Source organism: Geotrypetes seraphini, chromosome 4 (assembly GCF_902459505.1).
Source record: "Geotrypetes seraphini chromosome 4, aGeoSer1.1, whole genome shotgun sequence".
Classification (NCBI taxonomy): Eukaryota; Metazoa; Chordata; class Amphibia; order Gymnophiona; family Dermophiidae; genus Geotrypetes; species Geotrypetes seraphini.
The window spans coordinates 63,528,497-63,549,842 of record NC_047087.1 but is presented as its reverse complement, the minus strand read 5'-3'; the positions used below and the strand labels follow the sequence as shown (position 1 = coordinate 63,549,842).

Here is a 21,346-nt window from a genome sequence, read left to right as displayed (position 1 = left end):
CACACAGGCATTTGTTGTTACCTTTATTCTTTGCAGTATATCTTATATCTTATTTACCATGGACCCCTGACGAAGGTGTACTGTCCGAAACACGGACCGTATCGGGTCCCTTGGTTGGTAAAAAGGTTTTTATATTACTGCATTTTAATTTGGTACAATAAATCCTGCCTGCATCTTGTACATTGCCTGCAGTTTCTGTTGGTTTTTCCGTTTTATATAAAACTTAAAACATAATTACATCTTGATTTTATAACAGAAGTCCCTAAAGGAACATACCTTTGTGAAAGCAACATAGATACTTAAGCACCTATATAAAATGAGCTCCCAGATCCAGCCCAAATAGTGCAGAAATGCCATTGCACATATTTACCACCTGCTCCAAAAAGGTATAAAAATGCATATATGCACTTTACATATGTACATGTATCTTTTCTAAAATGCAGAAACATCACAACCTGTCTGATCCACACATATTACTCCCTTAACATCTACGCACAGATAAGAGTAAAACTAGGAACATATTTTTGTGTGTGTACTTTTCAAGAAGAAGCTGCATGAATCAATATTTGTGTACCTTGGACCCACGATATGGAACGGTCTCCCTATCCACCTACAACAACCATGCCAGTATTACATCTTCAGAAAGGAAGACCCACTTTTTCTCCTTGGACCTATAACAAAATCTCAGGAGCTTACCTCCTAGTCTTCATTCAATGTTCATGTCCTCAGTTCTTAATCTTGAGATAAACCGCATTAAATCCTAGCTGAAATTTGCGGTATAGAAGAAAAATGTATACCGTGTTTCCTTGAAAATAAGACACTGTCTTATATTATTTTTGGGCCCCATAAATGCATTAGGTCTTATTTTTGGGGAAACTGCCCAATCACAAACTCACAGCACCTTTCTATCCCCCTGCCACGAAGCCGAACCCCCACTGACCCTTCCATCTCTCCCTCCCCACGCCGACCGCGAGACTGACATATCATTACCTACTTCCAAAAGGCAGGTTGCGGCAGCAATCTAAACAGGCTGCTTTGGGCCTTCTCACGTCGGGGCGTTCCTCTGCCGCATCACTGATAATGTCATCAGTAACGCGGCAGTGGAACATCCCGACGTGAGAAGGCCCGAAGCAGCCCATTTAGATTGCTGCCGCGATGCTACCTTTTGGAAGTAGGTAAAGATATGTCAGTCTCGAAGTCGGCGTGGGGAGGGAGAGATGGAAGGGTGGGGAGAGATGGAAGGGTCTGCTGTGGCATTTAGGAAGATCTCGGTACCAGCAGTGTACTTTTATTTTGCTTTCCCCTACCCAAAAAATAAGCGCTTCAACTAGGGCTTATTTTTGGGGTAGGGCTTATATTAAGACCTACCCCGAAAATCATGCTTGGGCTTATTTTCGGGGAAACACAGTAGTATGGTATATGCAGTCAATTTTATAAAAGTTCTTTTCTATGCAAAAGAGGTTTTACATGAACACGTAACTTTTGAAAATTACCCCCTAAAAAAAGCAATGTTCAGATGGATGATCATTTTTTTAACATGGTGTTTACACTATCAAGGCACATAAGCACATATGTTGTATTAAGAGAATGACACGGGGGACAGAATTTGTCCCTGTTCCCATCGTTAACCAAGGGAAACCAACCCCGTGTCATTCTTTAAGGAGAGAGGGAAGAATCAAGAGAATGAATGGGCATAGCCACTGACCCTCAACCCTTGCATTGAAAAATGCTGGTGTAGAAAGACCAAGGTTGAAATAGACACAAAAGAATGACACAGGATGGTTTCCCTCAGTTATCTGAAGGGACAAGGGCAAATTCTGTCCCCATGTCATTCTCTAAGTCTGTAAACCTTTATAAAGCTATTAACTGCACGAGGACCACTACTCCCTCTCCCCAGTAGCTATGATTTTTGCTTCTGTAACATCTCCAACCTGGTGGGCTTGAGAAGCAAAATACATGAGACAGGATCCGAAGTTAGATTCTCCATATGGCAATGCTTGGATTATTAATTTTTGTGGGATTGCATAAATCAGTGAGGTATTCTGGATTACTTACCAGTTCGATTTTTTCAGGTTGAGACAGCAATGCTGCTCCCATGCCACCCTGTAAAAACACAATCGTCAGACCCATGAAATGCAAAACCAGCAGTTTATTAACACAGTTGTTCTGAGCTGGAAATTGGAGCTGCCTCTCCTGTGTCTGCTCAACAATGCGGTAATAGTGATATTACATCAATGAACTGAAAAACATGAAACCAAGTGCTGTGCTGGGTCATACCAGTGGTCTAACCTCAGCATATTGTCCCTAAGAAGTGCCCATCCCAAGTCAGCAGGAGTACCTGTTAGATCATAAACAAGGAAGCCTGTTCTATCCCAGATACAGGTGGACACATTGAGGTGGGGGAGGGGTAATTCTCTACACTGAACACAAACGGGCTGATTATGAACTATTTTGTAAACAAACACATAACTTACTTAGCAAATATTTTACAGGTAGGCATACATATGGGTGGAGACTGGATAGAGCTTATAGGTACACGAGTAACTTATAGACTACTATAAGTTACATGCATATTTTTGCCTCTTAGCATGAGCACTTACACCAGCACTTTGACTGCTCACGTCTAATTGCATATGCACGTATAAACCCAGTAATGCTAGTATTCTATAAAGGAACATAAGACACCTATTTTATTAAAGACACTAATATTATATATATATATATATATATATATATATACACACACAGTATATACTGTGTAACATAGAAACATCTGTACTGTTATAGAATTGTCCTCTACTACAGCTATCCAGCTGAACAGTGATGAACCTGCCCTCTAGAACTCAAAACATAGAGTTGCTAACATGCTTTGAGAAACAATTCCATAATTTAATAATGCACTAAATGAACATTTTCTTAATAGAATTTGCTTTAAATCTGCTACTAGTTAGGTTCATAGAGTTTTAGTACTGTTGAGAGGAGTGAACAACTGTTCCCTAGCACCTTATTCCATTGTGTACCTCACTCATGATTCCTTTCAGCCATCTATGCTGAGGTAACGAGTCCTATCCTGTGGAGATAGTCCATTCCCATAATTATTTTTACCACCCTTCTCCTTATCTGTTTTAACTTTGCTACATCTTTTTCTGAGAAGTGCATACAATACTCCAGGCACAAACTGATAAAGATCATTAGAATATCTATTTGTTCTCTCTTCCTTACTGAATAATTCCTATCATTCTATTCAGGACTTCACCATATTGTCCATTATATATGGTAACAATTTATATTACCAAGCCCTTGAAATTTCTTCCCAAATACAGCTTTAATAGGTTTAACTGCACAGTGCAGCGTGCACTGATGAATTATGTCTTGGGCAGATGTCCAGAGACAAGGAGGACAATTTAACATCTTGTGTTTGCTGCTAATAGAGCATTTAGGTCTTTTTATATATATATAAAGTACATTAAGAGGTTAATGTGGGAATCAGTACATGCTAACAGTTGTAATTTGACATAAGGGCTAAGGGCTCATTTTCAAAAGAGAAAAAAAAAATCCAGAAAATGGTATAAAGTGGCATTTGGACATTTTGTTTACTAAAATGTCCAAACTGTAATTTTCAAAATGCATTTAATAGATGGTTTTCTATGTTGTTTGTCTGCATTGTGTCTAAATTGATTTTTTCATCTGCGGGTTCCTGAAGAAGGGACTCTGTGCTCCCGAAACCGGGCTTGGTTGAACCTGGTATTGCTCCTGGTATCCGGGGGACAATTTCCATCGTCCTCCCATCCTTGCTGTTTGACTTATGAAGACAATTTAAAGCTAAGTCTACTATTATTATTTGGGGAGTTGGCTGGGGGGGGGTTCCCAGAGTGGTTTCCAACAGCGATTACATTGGTGTCTATTTAGGTATTCACTGTTTTTGATTCACCTTTTAATTTAATTTAAGGCACACTAGCGGTGCCCAATGATGGTGTGCAGGTGGGGGTATGGTTACCTCTACTTTGTGGAGTAAGCGCTGGAGAATTTCTCCCATCGTTGATCCTACACACTGAGGGCACCCTATCACATTAAATTATTATTATTAGAAGACTTTTCAAGCTGTGTTCTTATTCTCAGTGTTTTTCGCTGTTGTGTTACCACTCTCGGAACCTTGTGACTTGTGCTGCCTTGTTGCAGGTATCTTTTGATAAGTTCCTTTGGCAGTTTCCCTTGGAGTAGTGTAGGTAAATTTCAAGGGGGCATGCTGGGAGCATGTTTTGGGTGGGATTAAGATAGACTTATGATTTGGATGTTTTTCTGCAATAATAGAATATTGTAGAAAGCGTTCAAGGCAAAACTGGGACATTTGAGGCTAGACCTGTTTCAATAAGTGCCAAAAAGGTGCTCAAACTGACCAGATGACTACTAGAGGCAATAAGACATGACCCTTTTGTGAGGGGGGTCTATATATTCAAATATATTTATTGAGCACAACAATAGTAAGTAACAAGCAAAACAAACAAGCTCAGTATTTTATATTCAAATATAAATAATAAAATCTATACCTATAAATAACCCAACACAACCCACTCCCCAAAGTAAATAATCCCCCCTCCCTCCCAAGGTCCTCCTTCCATGTACATTTCAACCCAGAAAAATTTAACCAGGTAACATAAAATAAAAGAAAACAAAATAAAGAAATTCAACAGTTTAACAAGCGGCTTTGGGCCAGCGGAGTCATTGTTTTCCAGAAGGATTCCCAAGTCCGTTGAAAAATGCGGCCTGAGAGAGTAGAAAAATCCAACACATCTCTCCTTTCCCACATCAAAAGGGTAATCATACGACATCTCCAAAAAGAATAATCAGGAGCTGTATCTTCAAGCCAATGAATCAAAATACATTTTAGAGCCACCACAACAGTCCATTTCAGAAAAGCAGAAGCACCCCTCAGTCTAGGAAAAAAATGAGGAACAGTCCCAAATAATAACAAAGGAGAGCGACGAATAGATATTTTCCAAATGCGCTCCACAAAGACAAAAACAGCATTCCAAAAAACTTGAATAGCAGGGCAAGTCCAAAACATATGTCCCAAACTCGCTTCAGAAGCCTGGCATCTCAAACAGGGGGTCTATAAGATGCTACCACTCCCCTTGCTGGATACTCCCTGACAATGCTGGAGCTACCTCAACATAGGTAGCTCCTTCTTAGGGGGAAGTGACACGGGAAGGAGGAGTCAGGAAAGCAGCTACCAGGAAGTATAAGAGACAGGACCAGAACTAGATTAGGGAGACCCAAGGAAGAAGGAAAAGCTGATTCCTGTATGCACCTTGACTTCAAACTTTAAGACACTCTTCTTGGCTGAGGTAAACCAACCTTTTCCTTTGCTGAGCTACCTATGAGTCTCATTCTGAGGTCTGGCTGAGTGCAGCACGTCTTACCCATATCAAGAAGGACTGCTGCAGACTGTTTGGGGCATGGCGGTCACAAGCCCTAAGAAATACCAGGACTTTTGCTTCTTGAACAAAGATACTGCTACTTAGTATACCAGTCACTTTGAAGTAAGATGGTGCAGGATCAGTAAAGCATTTTCCTTTACCACTTGTATCTAGGTCTGGGCAGGAAAGTGCTAAGTCACAGAAACACCCTGCCACTCAGCAGAAAAAGCTGAGCTCAAAGTGATGAGGAAGAGCAGGACCAGAAAGCAGTGTTCTTGCTGTACAGTGACTGGATGGTAAACTCAGCTTCATAAAAACATGATGGCAGATAAAAGCCAAATGGTCCATCTAGTTGGCCCATCCGCAGTAACCATCGTCTCTTTCTTTCTCTGAGAGACCCCGCGTGCCTATCCCAGGCCCTTTTGAATTCAGACACAGTCTCTATCTCTACTGGGAGACTGTTCCATGCAGGATTTAATCATCTGTGTGCAGAGGAACGCGGCCTGCGGACGCGTGCCCAAGGCCACGTGTCTGAAGGGGCATGGCCAAAGGGGCAGGACTCACCCCTTTTGAGCCCCTTCGGAGCCAGGAGGAGCAGGGAGCAGATTGGAGAAGTTATGGGCAAACGAAAGGCAAAGATTATTCCTACGGTTAATTCAGGACCTATGCTCTATTCCTGGAACACTGTTGGAAGGTAAGGCTGATTTACAAATCCAATCTGTCTCTCTCTCATCTGGGGAACTCACACCTCCACCTCAACCTGTTCAATTTTCTCCAGAGAAAGATGATTCTGTTTCTATATTAGGTTCGGATTCATCTCCTCTACACTTATTTGAACTGGATCCAAAAAGTACTTTAAAGGGGGAAACAATCGTTATCTGTATCTCCTGTTTCTATGCCAATTGGACCTGTTATTAGGCCCGAGTTGGGTGATAAAGTGGTTACTCTTCAGGACGTCTGAACAGTTGTGAATAAAATTGAGAACTCATTACAAAGCACAGTAGTAAAATTATGTCAATTTTCCTCTGAAATAACAAGTAAAGTGTCTGAGCATGATACTCAATTGGCTTTAATTGAAAAAGAAAGTAGAAAAAGTGGAAGCATCTGTCTCTGTAATGCAATCTTGTGTAGTATCTAATGTGAAGGATAATACTTTATTACATTTACAGATAGAAAAAATGGAAAACGCTGAGATCCAGGAACCTCAGATTTTTGAACTTTCCTATATCTCATTATCTTTCTCCTCTGGAGTTATTAAAAATATATTTGAAGGATATACTTTCTTATTCTAAGATAGAATCCTTTTTTCCAGATAATCTTTATTACATACCCAGTGGATTAAAAGTGGTTGCAGAAGAGGGGGAAAGGATCAGTTAGTGTCTCCTGATAGTTTAAATATCTCTCAATTCCTGGAATCATTGAAAGATTTTATAGCCAAAAGAACAACATTATTGGTCACCTTTAAAACTGATATAGAAAAACAAGACATCCTTAAATTATATTTTATAAATAAGAATGCCCTGTTTTGTGGTCAACAGATAAACATCTTTCCAGATGCCTCTAAGCAAACACAACACAGGAGGAAACAAGTCCTACAACTCGAATCTTGGGTGTGGGGGCATCTTTTTTCCTTAAATTCCCATGCAAATGTTTGGTGACATATCAAAATGTTAGATATGTTTTTGTTGATCCAGCTCATTTAGAAAATTTTCTTCAAGATAAAATTAAAGTAGACATTTTGCCTGTAACTAATACAGAGGTTGAGGTTGAGTGAAAATATAAGTTTTTCTCTCTCTGCCTGATTTGAAGTTTGTTGAATAATTGATTTCTTGTTAATTTCTTTACTATTTGGTGATTCCAACAGAATAAGCAGTCCTCATATAATGTGGACTTGATAAGATATTGTTTTTACTTTGACGTATTTTCCTTGATTAATGTTTTCATGAAATTGTTATAATTTGTAACAAATGAATAAACTTAAAAAAAAAAAAAGTACACTAGCATGGAATATATTTTACCTATGTTGCTCTATGATGTATTTTAAGTAACCTTAAACTATGTATTACAAGAACATTAATGTACATTTGGACTGTTTTTAATATCCAGGACATTTTATAATTGGACTAAAAAACATCTTCTGAAAATCTAAAGATCATTTCAGACTTCAAGCATATGCTTCACAGTCTAAACCAGTGGTCTCAAACATGAGGCCCGGGGGCCACATGCAGCCCGCCAGGTACTATTTTGAGGCCCTTGGTATGTTTATTATAATCAGAAAAGTAAAATAAAACATCATGTGTCTTTTTAGCTATAAATGACAATATTATTATTAAGACTTAGCCAAAAGGAAAGATTTATAACCTATAAAGAGTTTTATCTCATGCAAAATTGTCATTTCTTTAATAAGACATTAACTATTTTTTTTCTGAGGCCCTCCAAGTACCGACAAATCCAAAATGTGGCCCTGCAAAGGGTTTGAGTTTGAGACCACTGGTCTACACTCACCTCTAAAACTATCTGGCATATTTTTTCCACTGCTGGACTTTCACTCATATCTGATTGCATTGAAGTATGGGTTGCTATGACAACAGTGAAGATAATCTTATTGTTATTTGTCTTCAGAAAGCACTCCAGTCTGTGATGGACACTAATGTCAGTGCAATCTCTAATGTGCTGCTATAACAAAAACTGTGGAGACTGCTCTTGAGTGTATTTTAAAACCCTTTTCTCCAAAAAGTATCCTCTTCCCTTTCTGGGCCTACATGAAGAATATATATTGGTGGTTTAGGATAGGGTGAGCAGTAGTGATATCCGTCAATGTTGCTCATGCTGGCTCTGGGTTCAAATTGGCAACTGAAATTTCCTTTATAAAAACTGACACAGAAAATTACACTTGCTCTTGAGGCAGAAGTACCTTTGGTGTGCACATCCCAATAAAAATAGACACACAATAACATACATGCCCTGTGAATGCCTACCTGTATTTTCAGGTTCTATGCTTTCTGAATGATTATCTTTGTACATGTATATGCTGGAACAATTTTCTAAACACCAACTTGAGCATTTAAAATGCTGTTTTACTAGCTGAAGTCACTTATAAAATCATCTACATCAAAGGTAATTTAATATGAAGAAATACAAGGCAGAGATGGGACATGTGGTGGAAAATTAGGGGCTGAAAATAACCTACAAAGCACTGTGTCTATATATCTGTTGTACTTCCTAATAAAATGCTCAAAGAGCATATGTGAAGCCAGCGAGTAGAGAGATGGATTTTAGATAATATTTGGGGCCTGATTCAACATTTAGACATCTATAAGCACTTGAAAAGGTAGGAGCCCCTTTCCCTAATCGCTTGATATGGGTGAGGGGTGAAATAAGACCACTAGAAATCATCAGAAGATGCAGAGGAGCGCCTGCCTAGATTATCCCCTTTCTCCTTGGCCTTGGGGGTCTTTTGTCACTTCTGGTGATCATATACGCCTTGCCTTCTTTAACACAGTGCCATAAGAATATGAACAATCAGCAGAAGACCTGTAAGTTAGTATACTCACTCATAGGTCCTATAGCAGCCATGTTCCCTACAAAGGCTGTTGGCAGGGAAACCCATGTAAGGGGCAGGGCTTACACAGGGGCTATGAGCACATGCGTCAGCTCACAGCCTCACATTAATTTTTGGACAGTGTACAATTCTGTGATGCTTCCCAAATTCTGGCAAAACAGACAGCTGCTATACCTAAATTTGGGGGTCGATGTCCTATTGTGCATCAAGAACTGGTTAAAAGATAGAAAACAGAAAGTAGGGTTAAATGATCAGTATTCTCAATGGAGAAGGGTAGATAATGGGGTTCCTCAAAAAATAAGAATAGCCTTACTGGGTCAGACCAATGGTCCTTCTAGCCCTGTATCCGATCTTCGTGGAGGCTAATCCAAGTCACAAGTACTTGGCAAAAACCCAAACAGCAGCAGCATTCCATGCTACTGTCCCATGTCTGTCTCAACACTCGACTATGGACTTTACCTCCAGGAACCTGTCCAAACCTTTTTTAAAACCAGCTACATTAACTGCTCTTACCACATCCTCTGGCAATGTGTTCTAGAGCTTAACTATTCTCAGAGTGAAAAAATATTTCCTCCTATTGGTTTTAAAGGTATTACCGTATTTTCACGCATATAACGCGTGCGTTATACACGATTTTTACAAATCGTGCATAACCTTGCACGTTATATGCGTGAGCGCATTGTACAAATTTTTTTTTACATAGTTCCCCCCTGATGTCCGATTCACCCCCCCCCCCCGCAGGACCGCTCGCACCCCCACCCCGAAGGACCGCTCGCACGCACCCGTACCCCGAAGGACCGCTCGCACGCACTCCCACCCACACCCCCACCTTGAAGGACCGCTCGCACCCCCACAGCCTCCCGACCCCCCCCCCATCATGTAGAAGCTCCTACCGGTGTCCTGCTGCTTCCTCTTGGCGGTCCCGGCCCTTCTGTGAGCCCTGCGCTGCTTCCTCTTCCGGCGGTCCCACCCTTTCTCTGACGTCAAGTCCTCTTGCCCCAGCCAACCGCGGCACCCCCAACACGATCGGGGCAAGAGGGAGCTCAAGCCCTCTTGCCCCAGCCAACCGCGGCACCCCGACACGATCGGGGCAAGAGGGAGCTCAAGCCCTCTTGCCCCCCCCAACTCTCCAACTCCCCGACAATATCGGGCCAGGAGGGAGCCCAAGCCTTCCTGGCTCTGGCGACCCCCCCTCCCCCGCTAATTGTTCGGGCCAGGAGGGAGCCCAAGTCCTCCTGGCCCTGGTGACCCCCCCCCCCCCCGCTAGTTGTTCGGGCCAGGAGGGAGCCCAAACCCTTCTGGCCACGGCGACCCCCTACCCCCACCCCGCACTACATTACGGGCAGGAGGGATCCCAGGCCCTCCTGCCCTCGATGCAAACCCCCCTCCCCCCAACGACCGCCCCCACCCAAGAACCTCCGACCGCCCCCCAGCCGACCCGCGACCCCCCTGGCTGGGACCGCCAAGAGGAAGCAGCAGGACACCAGTAGGAGCTTCTACATGATGGGGAGGTTGGGAGGCTGTGGGGGTGCGGGTGCGTGCGAGCGGTCCTTTGGGGTGGGGGTGCGAGCGGTCATGCAGGGGGGGGTGAATCGGACGTCGGGGGGGCATCAGGCTTTCAGGGTGGGGACAGGACTTCAAGGGGGAGAGGAGAATCGGGGCGGGCGAAAGGAGAGTCGGGGTGGCTAGGGGAGAGTCGGGGCGGGCGAAAGGAGAGCCGGGCGGCGATGGGAGAGTCGGGCAGCATGCGCCGTATACGGGTGTGCACGGTATACAAAATTTTTTTACATATATTTCGGTTTCCCGCGCGCTATACCTGTGAGCGCGTTTTACACGGGTGCGCGTTATCTACGTGAAAATACGGTACTCTGCAACTTCGAGTGTCCCCTAGTCTTTGTAAATTTTGATGCAGTAAAAAAATCGATCCACTTGTACCCATTCTACACCACTCAAGATTTTGTAGACTTCAATCATATCTCCCCTCAGCCGTCTCTAACCACTTTAGTCTTTTCTCATACGAGAGGAGTTCCATCCCCTTTATCATCTTGGTTGCTCTTCTTTGAACCTTTTTTGGTGCCGCTATATCTTTTTTGAGATAAGACCAGAACTGAATTCAATACTCAAGGTGAGGTCGTACCATTGAGTGATAGAGGCATTATAATAATCTTAGTCTTCTTAACCATCCCTTTTCTAATAATTCTTAGCATCCTATTTGCCTTCTTGGCCGCCGCCGCCACACATTGGGCGGAAGGCTTCAGCGTATTGTCTACGATGATGCCCAGATTCTTTTCTTGAGCACTGACTCCAAGGTGGTTCCTAGCATCCGATTAACTACGATTTGGATTATTCTTCCCAATGTGCATCACTCCCTTTAACATTGTCACTTAAGGCCCTAGTACTAATTCATGGTACCATCTGATGAAAAAAAATTGTCTAATATAAAAAATCATATATAAAAATAAGACATCATATAAATGAGACTATCACTTATAAATCGTTTTGAGCGAATGTCAAGATATGATACTCTCGATGCCTCAAACACACCACATCTTTTGGAGTACAAACGCTGTTTTGTTAGGTATGTTTGTCCTTTTACTTAATCACTGTCCCTTATATACAATACAAATGAGTCTCTCTATAAGGAGGACATCTTTCCTCCTGTAGGCAGATATTATGCATGCATCTCTATCATTATAAAGTAACCCTGATATACACATTTTTATCACTCACATTTTTTGAGCACTTACTTATCCCTTTAAACTGAGCATTAAGTAATTAGTATGTTTGGAATTTTTGCTAGGATCTGTCGGAATGTTTAGTTCCCGATTTTGGTTGGGACCATTACTTGTTTAATAAAAACTTATTTAATAAAAACTCCCTTGCCTCTTCTGTTTGACTGACTTTACTCGAAGGCGAGGTGTTCTTCTGCTTGCTTGTCTAGTTCCCAGTTTTGACATATCGCCAGTTTTAACACATTGATTAGCAGTGCATCCGAGTTTCCGTAATGAGATTAGAGATAGATTTATAATGTTTTTTTCAGAATTTTCTCATTCCTAAATTCAAAATTTTTTTTCCGGGAATTCATCAAGTCAGACGTCAATCACATATGAATACACAGTTTCATTTTAGATTAAGTTAACCCACCATTTTGTATGTTTTTTTAACTTCCAAATACAGTACACATTTGTTTTTTTACTCACAGCTGCTAATAGACATAATAAATGAGTCTATAAACATGAATATATTTTATGTACTTCTAGTCTGTTTGAATTAAGACAATAACTCTTTACATTATACATTATGTTTGACATGTAAGAGTTTTATTAACCTTGCTTCATTTTTGGCCTGCACATTTTGTTTGATTGATGGTTTCTTTCATTTTTACTCCTGTTTAACTTATAAGGTTAACATCAGATTTCACAGATATTTGACATATCGTCCAGACTATATTTAAATGATGTTATTTAGACTAATAATTATTTTTATTTCTTACAATTTCAAAGAATGAACATACATTCTAAAGCAAATTACAAGTCCACACACATCATGGAAGTCAGACGTCAGCATCACATATGTATATAGTACACACCGTTTCACTTTAGATTAAGTTAACCCAGCATTTTGTTTATTTCCAAATACAGCACATTTGTTATCCCAGGACAAGCAGGCAGCATATTCTCAACAGTGGGTGACGTCACCGACGAAGCCCCGCAGCGGACAGCCTCGAAAGCAGACTTGCTTGAAGATGTTTGTAAGAGCTTCCGAGTGCTGCACTGCACATGCGCAAGTGCCTTCCTGCACATGCGCACGTCTCCTGTGAGGTACCTCAGTTCAAAGTTTTCCGCGGAGCCGAGAAGTCCTCTTCTCTTCAGCTCTGCAGCCTTCGTTGCCTTCTCTCACCATGGTTTTTTATTTTTATTAAGTCGCTGTGTTCGCGTTTCCATACGAATTAAAAAAAAAAAATTTAAACTTTTATTCTATTTTTTGTTTTTCTTCCAGCCAGCGGCCTTTTGTACGTCGGACTTTGTTTTTTCTGTGTCCCGGCCTCTTACCGGGTTCAAAAAGTGTAGCCAGTGCAACAAGACCATTTCAATCACTGATCCTCATGGTCGATGTATTGCTTGTTTGGGTCCTCAACATTGCCCCGACGCTTGTTCGCGCTGTGCTACCCTTCAACCTCGAACCCTTCGTCGACGCCGTGTCAAGCTTCACCAACTTTTTGCCACTATGGACCAACCGCCTAAGAAGGTCTCGACCTTGGCTTCGGGGACGGCCTCGACATCTAAGTCCTCGACCTCGACGCCAGCTTCTGCCTCCACCAAGGCCTCGACCTCGCCATCTTCGGTCTCGAAAGCCTCGACGGCAGTTCCTCTGAAGTCTTCCTCCATGGGTAAGTCTCCTGTCTCTCCTTCAGGTACTACTCCTAAGAAGCCTCCAGAGTCCCAGGCATCGCAGGCCGTATCTACGGTCCTGCCAACCTCTTCTCAACCTCCAGCTAAGCGTGCCTCCAAGCATCGGGAATACTCATCCTTGAGGTCGCCCTCCTTGGAGCGCACTGCTGCACCTGCGAAACCTGATCCCTTTGTCTCGGTGCCTATGTTCGAGGACATGTTAAAAGCCATTCTGATCACTCAGATTTCCTCGGTAATGGCTCAACTTCTCCCGTCCTCGACTCTGCTTCCTATGAGCCAGCCTGAGCAGCGGTCTGAGACTCCTGTAGCAGCACCTCGAGGCAAGCCTCAGAAGTCTCGCCGGTTCTCATCCAGTGACTCTTCACCTACTCCTCAGACACAGTCTTCTCCACCTCAACCGAAGCATCGCTCGAGGCACTTTGCTTCCAAGCTTCCTCAGGAGACTTTTCTACAGCAGAAACCCTCTCCTCCTCAGGATACTGAGTCTTCTATGCCTCGTTTATCCAAGGCTACTGAGACTTCTTCCAAATCTAAAACATAAGTCTCGCAAGGCTCTTACACCAGCTGCTTCTCCTCGCACTCCATCGAGGTCATAAACTCCTCCATTGAGACCGCCTCCGAGGGAGTCTTCTCCTCCTGCCTCGACCCACTCTGTCCCTCGAACCCCGGGGACTTCACCATCAAGGTTTTTGAAGTGCAAACAACTCACTAACTCCTCAGCAAGCAGGTAGTGCAGCTTCCTCAATCACTGTGCGCCTGGACTCTGAGCCTCCTTCTCAGTATTCCAGAGAGGCTTCTCCTTCCTATTCAGTAGTTCCTCAGTCTCGCACTCCTTCTCCTGAAGGTGCCTCGGCCTCAAAGTCTGCCTCTTTTGTTAGGTTTGTCTTCGACATGGGAAAAGCTCTTCAACGGGATCTCCACTCTGATTCCAAGTATACCCCTGAATACTTGGCCGACATGGAGTTGCCTCATCCACCCAAGGAGACATTGAGACTTCCTATGACTCCAGTACTGAAGCAAACTTTCTTACGGAATATGGAAACTCCTTATTCCATTACAGCCATTCCATCCAAGCTGGAATCCAGGTATCGCACAGTACCTTGCAAAGGCTTCGAGAAATCTCAATTGTCCCACCAGTCTTTGGTTGTGGAATCTTCTTTAAAGAAAGCTCATCCATCTAAGCTTTACGCTGCAGTCTCTCCAGGCAGGGAGGGCCGTACCATGGACAAGTTTAGCCGCAGATTATACCAGAATTCCATGATGGCTAACAGAATTCTCAATTATAACTACATTTTCACGGCTTATTTTAATCATTTCCTCAAATTGATGCCTAAATTCTATCCGGCTCTTGAGGAACAAAGTCTTCCTGAATTCAAACAGATCATCAAAACTCTGTCTCAACTTTGACTCTTCATGCTGCAAGCCACATATGGTGCTTTTGAGCTCTTTTCTAGAGTTTCTGCCTTTGCAGTAGCCATGTGCCGTCTCGCCTGGCTCCGCATTGTTGATATGGATCCCAATTTGCAGGACCGTTTAGCAAATTTGCCCTGCCAGGGGAATGAGCTCTTTGATGATTCTATTGAAGCTGCTATAAAACGCCTCTCTAAACATGAGCGCTCTTTTGCTTCCTTGATTCGGCTGAAGCCCAAGACTCCTCCTGCTAGGCCATACAAGCAACCACCACGTTGTTATCCTCAAAAAACGACACCAGCTTTTTCCAGGCCTCCGCCTAGAAGACCTCCACAGCAACAACGACAGCAGAAGGCTCAAACTCCTGCTGCGACTAAACCTGCTCCGTCTTTTTGACATTCCCAGTCTGAGCATGCCAACCTCCCTGCATCAGAATTTTCTTCTACCCATAGGGTGTCGTCTTCACCAATTTTACCACCAGTGGGAGATGATCACCTCAGATCTCTGGGTTCTCACCATCCTTCGGGAGGGATACTCACTACACTTTCTTCAGGTGCCTCCAGATTGCCCTCCAAAAGAATGTCCTTCCAATTCATCACAACTTACCCTTCTTCTTCAGGAAGCTCAGGCTCTTCTTCGCCTTCGAGCTGTCGAGGACGTTCCTCTGAACCAACGGGATATGGGATTTTATTCCCGTTATTTTCTAGTTCCACGGGGGATTTGTGACCCATTCTGGACCTCAGAGCCCTTAACAAATTTCTAGTCAAAGAGAAGTTTTGGATGCTCTCTTTACCAACTCTGTATTCCCTGATGAATCAGGGAGATTGGCTATGCTCTCTGGATCTCAAAGAGGCTTACACTCATATCCCGATTCATCCAGCTTCTCACAAGTATTTAAGATTTTGGGTGGGGAATCTTCATCTATAATACAGAGTTCTTCCTTTCAGACTCGCCTCATCCCCCAGAGTCTTCACGAAGTGTCTGGTGGTGGTGGCTGCAGCCCTCCGTACCCAAGGTCTTCAAGTTTTTCCGTACCTGGACGACTGGTTAATCAAAGCCCCCTCTCAACATGGGGTTATTGCAGCGACCCAACAGACTTAAGTTCCTCCAAAGTCTGGGGTTCGAAGTCAACTTTCATAAATCCCAGCTGACCCCATCTCAGTCTCTCCAATTCATTGAGGCCACTCTAGACACTGTCCAGTTCAGAGCGTTTCTACCTCCACCACGTCGGGATACCCTCATTTGCCTTTGCCATCAAGTGTCTCATCTCACATTTTTTTCAGCAAGACAAATGATAGTTCTGCTCGGTCACATGGCTTCTACAGTTCACGTGACACCTTTTGCCAGACTTCACCGTTGCATACCTCAGTGGACCCTGGCATCTCAGTGGCAACAAGCTACTGACCCGCTTTCTCAACAAATTACAGTAACTCCTTTGTTGAAGCAGCCTCTCCACTGGTGGATGCTCTCTTCCAATCTTTCCAGAGGTTTGCTGTTCCACAATCTCCCTCATCAGAAGGTTCTCACAACAGACTCGTCAACCTACGCATGGGGAGCCCATCGCTACGGTCTCCGTACCCAAGGTCATTGGTCTCCTGCGGACCGTCTTTGTCACATCAATCTGTTGGAACTCAGAGCGATTTTCAATGCTCTCAAAGCTTTTCAACACCACCTTCACGACAACGTAGTCTTTGTCCAAGCAGACAACCAAGTCACCATGTACTATGTCAACAAACAGGGAGGTACGGGATTTCACTCCCTTTGTCAAGAAGCTCTGAAGCTGTGGGATTGGGCAATCCATCAGAACATCTTTCTCAGAGCTGTATATATTCAAGGTCAGCACAACTGTCTGGCGTACAAATTGAGTCGTCTTCAGGAACCTCACGAATGGACACTCAATTCCTCGCCTCTACGTCAGGTGTTTGCTCAATGGGGGACCCCTCAGATAGACCTCTTTGCATCTTCCCTCAACAACAAGCTGCCTCAGCTCTGTTCTTGAATATACTCTCCCCAGCGTCTCGAGGCAGATGCTTTCCTCCTGGATTGGACGAGTCAGTTTCTCTATGCCTTCCCTCCATTCCCTCTGATTCTCAAGACTCTTGTCAAACTCAAGACAGAACATGCCACCATGATTCTGATAGCTTCTTGGTGGCCCAGACAACCGTGGTACTCCCTTCTACTTCAACTCAGCACCAAGGAGCCTCTGCTTCTACCATTTTTTCCCCTCTCTGCTTACTCAGAGTCAAGGGTCCTTGCTACATCCCAACCTGCAGTCTCTACACTTAACAGCTTGGTACCTTTCAACCTAACAGACTCTCTACAGTTCTCTCAGTCTGTACAAGATATTTTGGTAGCTTCCAGAAAGCCGTCCACTCAGCAGTGTTACAGCCAGAAATGGACTAGATTTTCTGCTTGGTGTTCCACTTGCCATATGGAGCCAATGTCTACCTCCTTGGCTTCTGTTTTGGATTTTTTACTTCACTTACCACAATCTGGACTTCAGTCTACATCTATCCGAGTCCATCTCAGTGCGATTGCTGCTTTTCATCAGCCTCTTGATGGGAAACCTCTGTCTGCACATCCTGTGTTTTCCCGCTTTATGAAAGGACTTTTTAATGTTCATCCACCACTCAAACCACCCCCAGTGGTCTGGGATCTCAATGTTATCTTGGCTCAATTGATGAAGCCTCCATTTGAACCAATTGATAAGGCTCATCTCAAGTACCTTACTTGGAAAGTAGTTTTCCTGATTGCCCTCACGTCTGCTCAAAGGGTCAGTGAGTTACAAGCTTTGGTTGCGAATCCACCTTTCACAGTTTTCCACCATGACAAAGTGGTCCTCCGTACTCATCCAAAATTCTTACCTAAAGTTATTTCAGAATTTCACATCAATCAATCTATTGTTCTTCCAGTATTTTTTCCAAAGCCTCATCAATCCATCATCCATCATCAATCTCACCCTGGAGAAGTGGCTCTCCATACTTTGCACTGCAAGCGTGCCTTGGCTTTCTACTTGCAACGCACTCAACCTCACAGAACAGCCCCACAACTTTTCATCTCCTTCGATCCAAATAAGTTGGGGCATCCTGTCTCGAAGCGAACCATCTCCAACTGGATGGCTGCCTGCATCTCTTTCTGCTATGCTCAGGCTGGTCTCCCTCTGCAAGGTCGAGTCACGGGCCACAGAGTTAGAGCAATGGCAGCATCTGTAGCTTTCCTCAGATCAACTCTTATTGAGGAAATCTGCAAGGCTGCCACTTGGTCCTCGGTTCATACATTCACCTCTAATTACTGTCTGGATACTTTCTCCAGAAGGGATGGCCATTTTGGCCAATCTGTTTTGCAAAATCTCTTTTTGGGTAAGAAAAACAAGGAATATGAATATAAAATGCTAGGTATGACACTGGGCAAGACCGAACAAGAAAGGGACCTGGGGGTACTGATAGACAGGACCCTGAAGCCGTTGGCTCAATGCGCAGCGGCAGCAAAGAAAGCAAATAGGATGTTGGGCATGATAAAGAAGGGAATCACAAGTAGATCGGCGGACATCATAATGCCGCTTGACAGAGCAATGGTCAGACCACACTTGGAGTACTGTGTTCAACACTGGTCTCCCTACCTAAAGAAGGATATAACCCTACTGGAGAGGGTGCAAAGGCGAGCTACGAAGCTAGTAAAAGGTATCGAGAATTTGAGCTACAAAGAACGCCTCGGAAAACTGGGATTGTTCACCCTCGAGAAGAGAAGACTGCGAGGAGACATGATAGAGACTTTTAAAATATAAAAGGATTTGACAAAATAGAGCAAGAAACATCGTTATTCACATTGTCAAATGTGACTCGGACAAGAGGTCATGGACTGAAACTGAGGGGCACCAGGCCCAGGACAAATATTAGGAAGTTCTGTTTCGCACAACGAGTGGTGGACGCTTGGAACGCTCTCCCTGAGGAGGTCGTGATGGAGACCAGCATTCTGGGTTTCAAGAGCAAGTTGGATGCACACCTTCTTGCAAATCACATTGGGGGATACGAGTAAACAAGGTTTCTTAGCAGGGAACACCTGGCTTGGCCTCCGCGGGTGCGGGTCACCGGACTGGATGGACCTAGAGTCTGATCCGGCGAAGCCATTTCTTATGTTCTTAACTTGCCAACTCTCCCTCCATCCCATTATGTTTAGCTTGGAGGTCATCCACTGTTGAGAATATGCTGCCTGCTTGTCCTGGGATAAAGCACAGTTACTTACCGTAACAGTTGTTATCCAGGGACAGCAGGCAGATATTCTCACAACCCACCCTCCTCCCCTGGTTGGCTTCTTAGCTAGGTATCTGAACTGAGGTACCTCACAGGAGACGCGCGCCCTAACTCGGGTGGGAAGGCACTCGTGCATGCGCAGTGCAGCACTCGGAAGCTCTTACAAAGATCTTCAAGCAAGTCTGCTTTCGAGGCTGTCCGCTGCAGGGCTCCGTCGGTGACGTCACCCACTGTTGAGAATATCTGTCTGCTGACCCTGGATAACAACTGTTACGGTATGTAACTGTGTTTTTTTTACTCACAGCTGCTAACAGACTTATAATAAACGAGTCTATAAACATGAAGATACGTTTTATGTATTTCTAGTCTGTTCAAATGAAGACAATAACTCTTTACATTATACATTTTGTGACATGTAAGAGTTATTAACCTTGCTTTATTTTTGGCCTCTAAATGCTACTTGCTTTGTCCATGCGCTTGAATGTCTGTCTTCTATATACCGAACTCAGTTACTTATCTTATATAATACCAGTTCTGTTTGTTAAAATCCTGTTAAAAGGTCTTTTTGTCAAATCCCCGCTACCCTACCTTACCTTTATTTCCTTGCTGATGGCTTTCTGTGCCTTGCTAATTCTGTTCAGACTGACCAACAGGCCTCTCTTCCTGTAATTCCTCTTATCTCTGCCTTATTTCCCCTCTGTCTTATGCTTCAGGTGTTTCCCACACCCTCACACAGACTCTACCATTTTGGGATCTTACATGTGTAACCTCCTGTCCTCCCTGGTTTGTGGCTCCATGTTCCCCTTCCCATTTCTCTTTTGTAGTTTGGCAAAATATCACCCCTTTTGTCAAACCTTTATTTCATGCACATTCTCTGCACTCTCCGTCTTTATGCTACTGAATGAATAGAACTGGTCAAAGGCTAGACCACAATGCAAACTGTAAAAACACTATCTATGCTGCTAGTTTTAGTAGAGGTACACATAATCTCATGGATGTCTTTTGGCACTGTGATTCCTCTATTTACTGTGAATTTCCTGCAGACTGGTCTGGTTGCTGTTCCCTAGTATCTCTCTATGCTCATGTCTTTATTATTCCCTAAGCTAATTTCTCATTTCCTTTCTCCTCACTTCATTCTCCTTCTCACCCTCCCTATGCTGTGTTAATGAAAATCTAGCTACTTTGTTGGCACTGATGTCCCCTATGAGTTTTGCCTATTTTCCTCTACTGAGGTTACCTTTGCCTCACTGTTTACCTCAGGCCTCTGTCAATGCAAAATGGACCCACAGTTTTTACTTGTTATGTTTCATTTTTTTAACAAACTGTAGTGTAAACCGAGTCCAGCTCCTTAGGGAGTAGATTCGGTATATAAAATGAAGATTAGATTAGATTTGTTATGAATTAATGCAACTTCTAACAATTAATAGCTTTAATGATATCTTTTCTGAGCTTGCTGTAAATACTCTTATGACTCAGCAGAATGGACTTGTTCATATCCTTGCTTTACAAGGTGGTCTTTGTGCTGTCATAGTTGTAGCCTGCAGCACTTACATATCTTCTGGTAACCTGACTTATGTTATTCATCAACTGCACTCCCTTTCTGCAACTATTTATGCAGAAGGTGGCGTTAACCTCTCTGTTGACTTTTGGTGGATTAGCTCTCTTAGAGCCCCCATTTCCCTATTTGCTTGTTACCTTTCTAGGATTCTGTTTGTTCCTTTTTTTTCCTGTATACATCTGGCTCATGCTGCCTACCTATTTTGCACAAATATTTTATAACAACCCCCCCCAACCACACTTCTGATCCAACAAGTAACTGTAGGTACTTTTCACCTGACTCTCAGGTTGAAGTATCTCCTCTTCAGTGACCTCCAATTCCTGCACTCCCATAAAGATTCTGGCATGTCAATCTGTATGGTTTTCCCTATCCCCCTTATAGTGATAGCCCTTTGCTGACCCCTCTTCCTTGGTCTTCAGAAACTCTTGTATTGCCTATGATAATTGTGATTCCTCTGTTAACTTCCTAACCCCAATCTTAGTTTTAGAATTTCATGAATTGATATTTTTAACACTGTCACCTATGTTGAAATACTTCTTTCCTCTTTTTATTATTTCCTCTGACCGCACCTGTTTTGACATGTACCTATGAAAGGATACTTTTGCTCTTCTCCTTCCTTGTCTCTCTTCTTCCATTCCTTGTTGCTCCATTGCCATTCTCAAGGAACTTGGCCTGTTCTAGGACCCACTCTCTGGTTCTGAGGGAAGATGACAGTGCTGGACAATTGGACTGGTACT

The 21,346-nt window shown here is 43.3% G+C and overlaps 1 protein-coding gene across 4 annotated transcripts in view; it reads right to left on the bottom strand.

Moving 5' to 3' along the window:
- DUS2 (dihydrouridine synthase 2) overlaps positions 1 to 21,346 on the bottom strand; it is a 96,922-nt gene that overhangs the window by 40,902 nt on the left and 34,674 nt on the right. For all 4 annotated transcript variants that reach the window (XM_033941422.1, XM_033941423.1, XM_033941425.1 and 1 more), the window contains exon 7: positions 2,056 to 2,103. In XM_033941422.1, the coding sequence (XP_033797313.1) occupies positions 2,056 to 2,103 (48 nt within the window). The remainder of the gene's footprint in view (positions 1 to 2,055; positions 2,104 to 21,346) is intronic.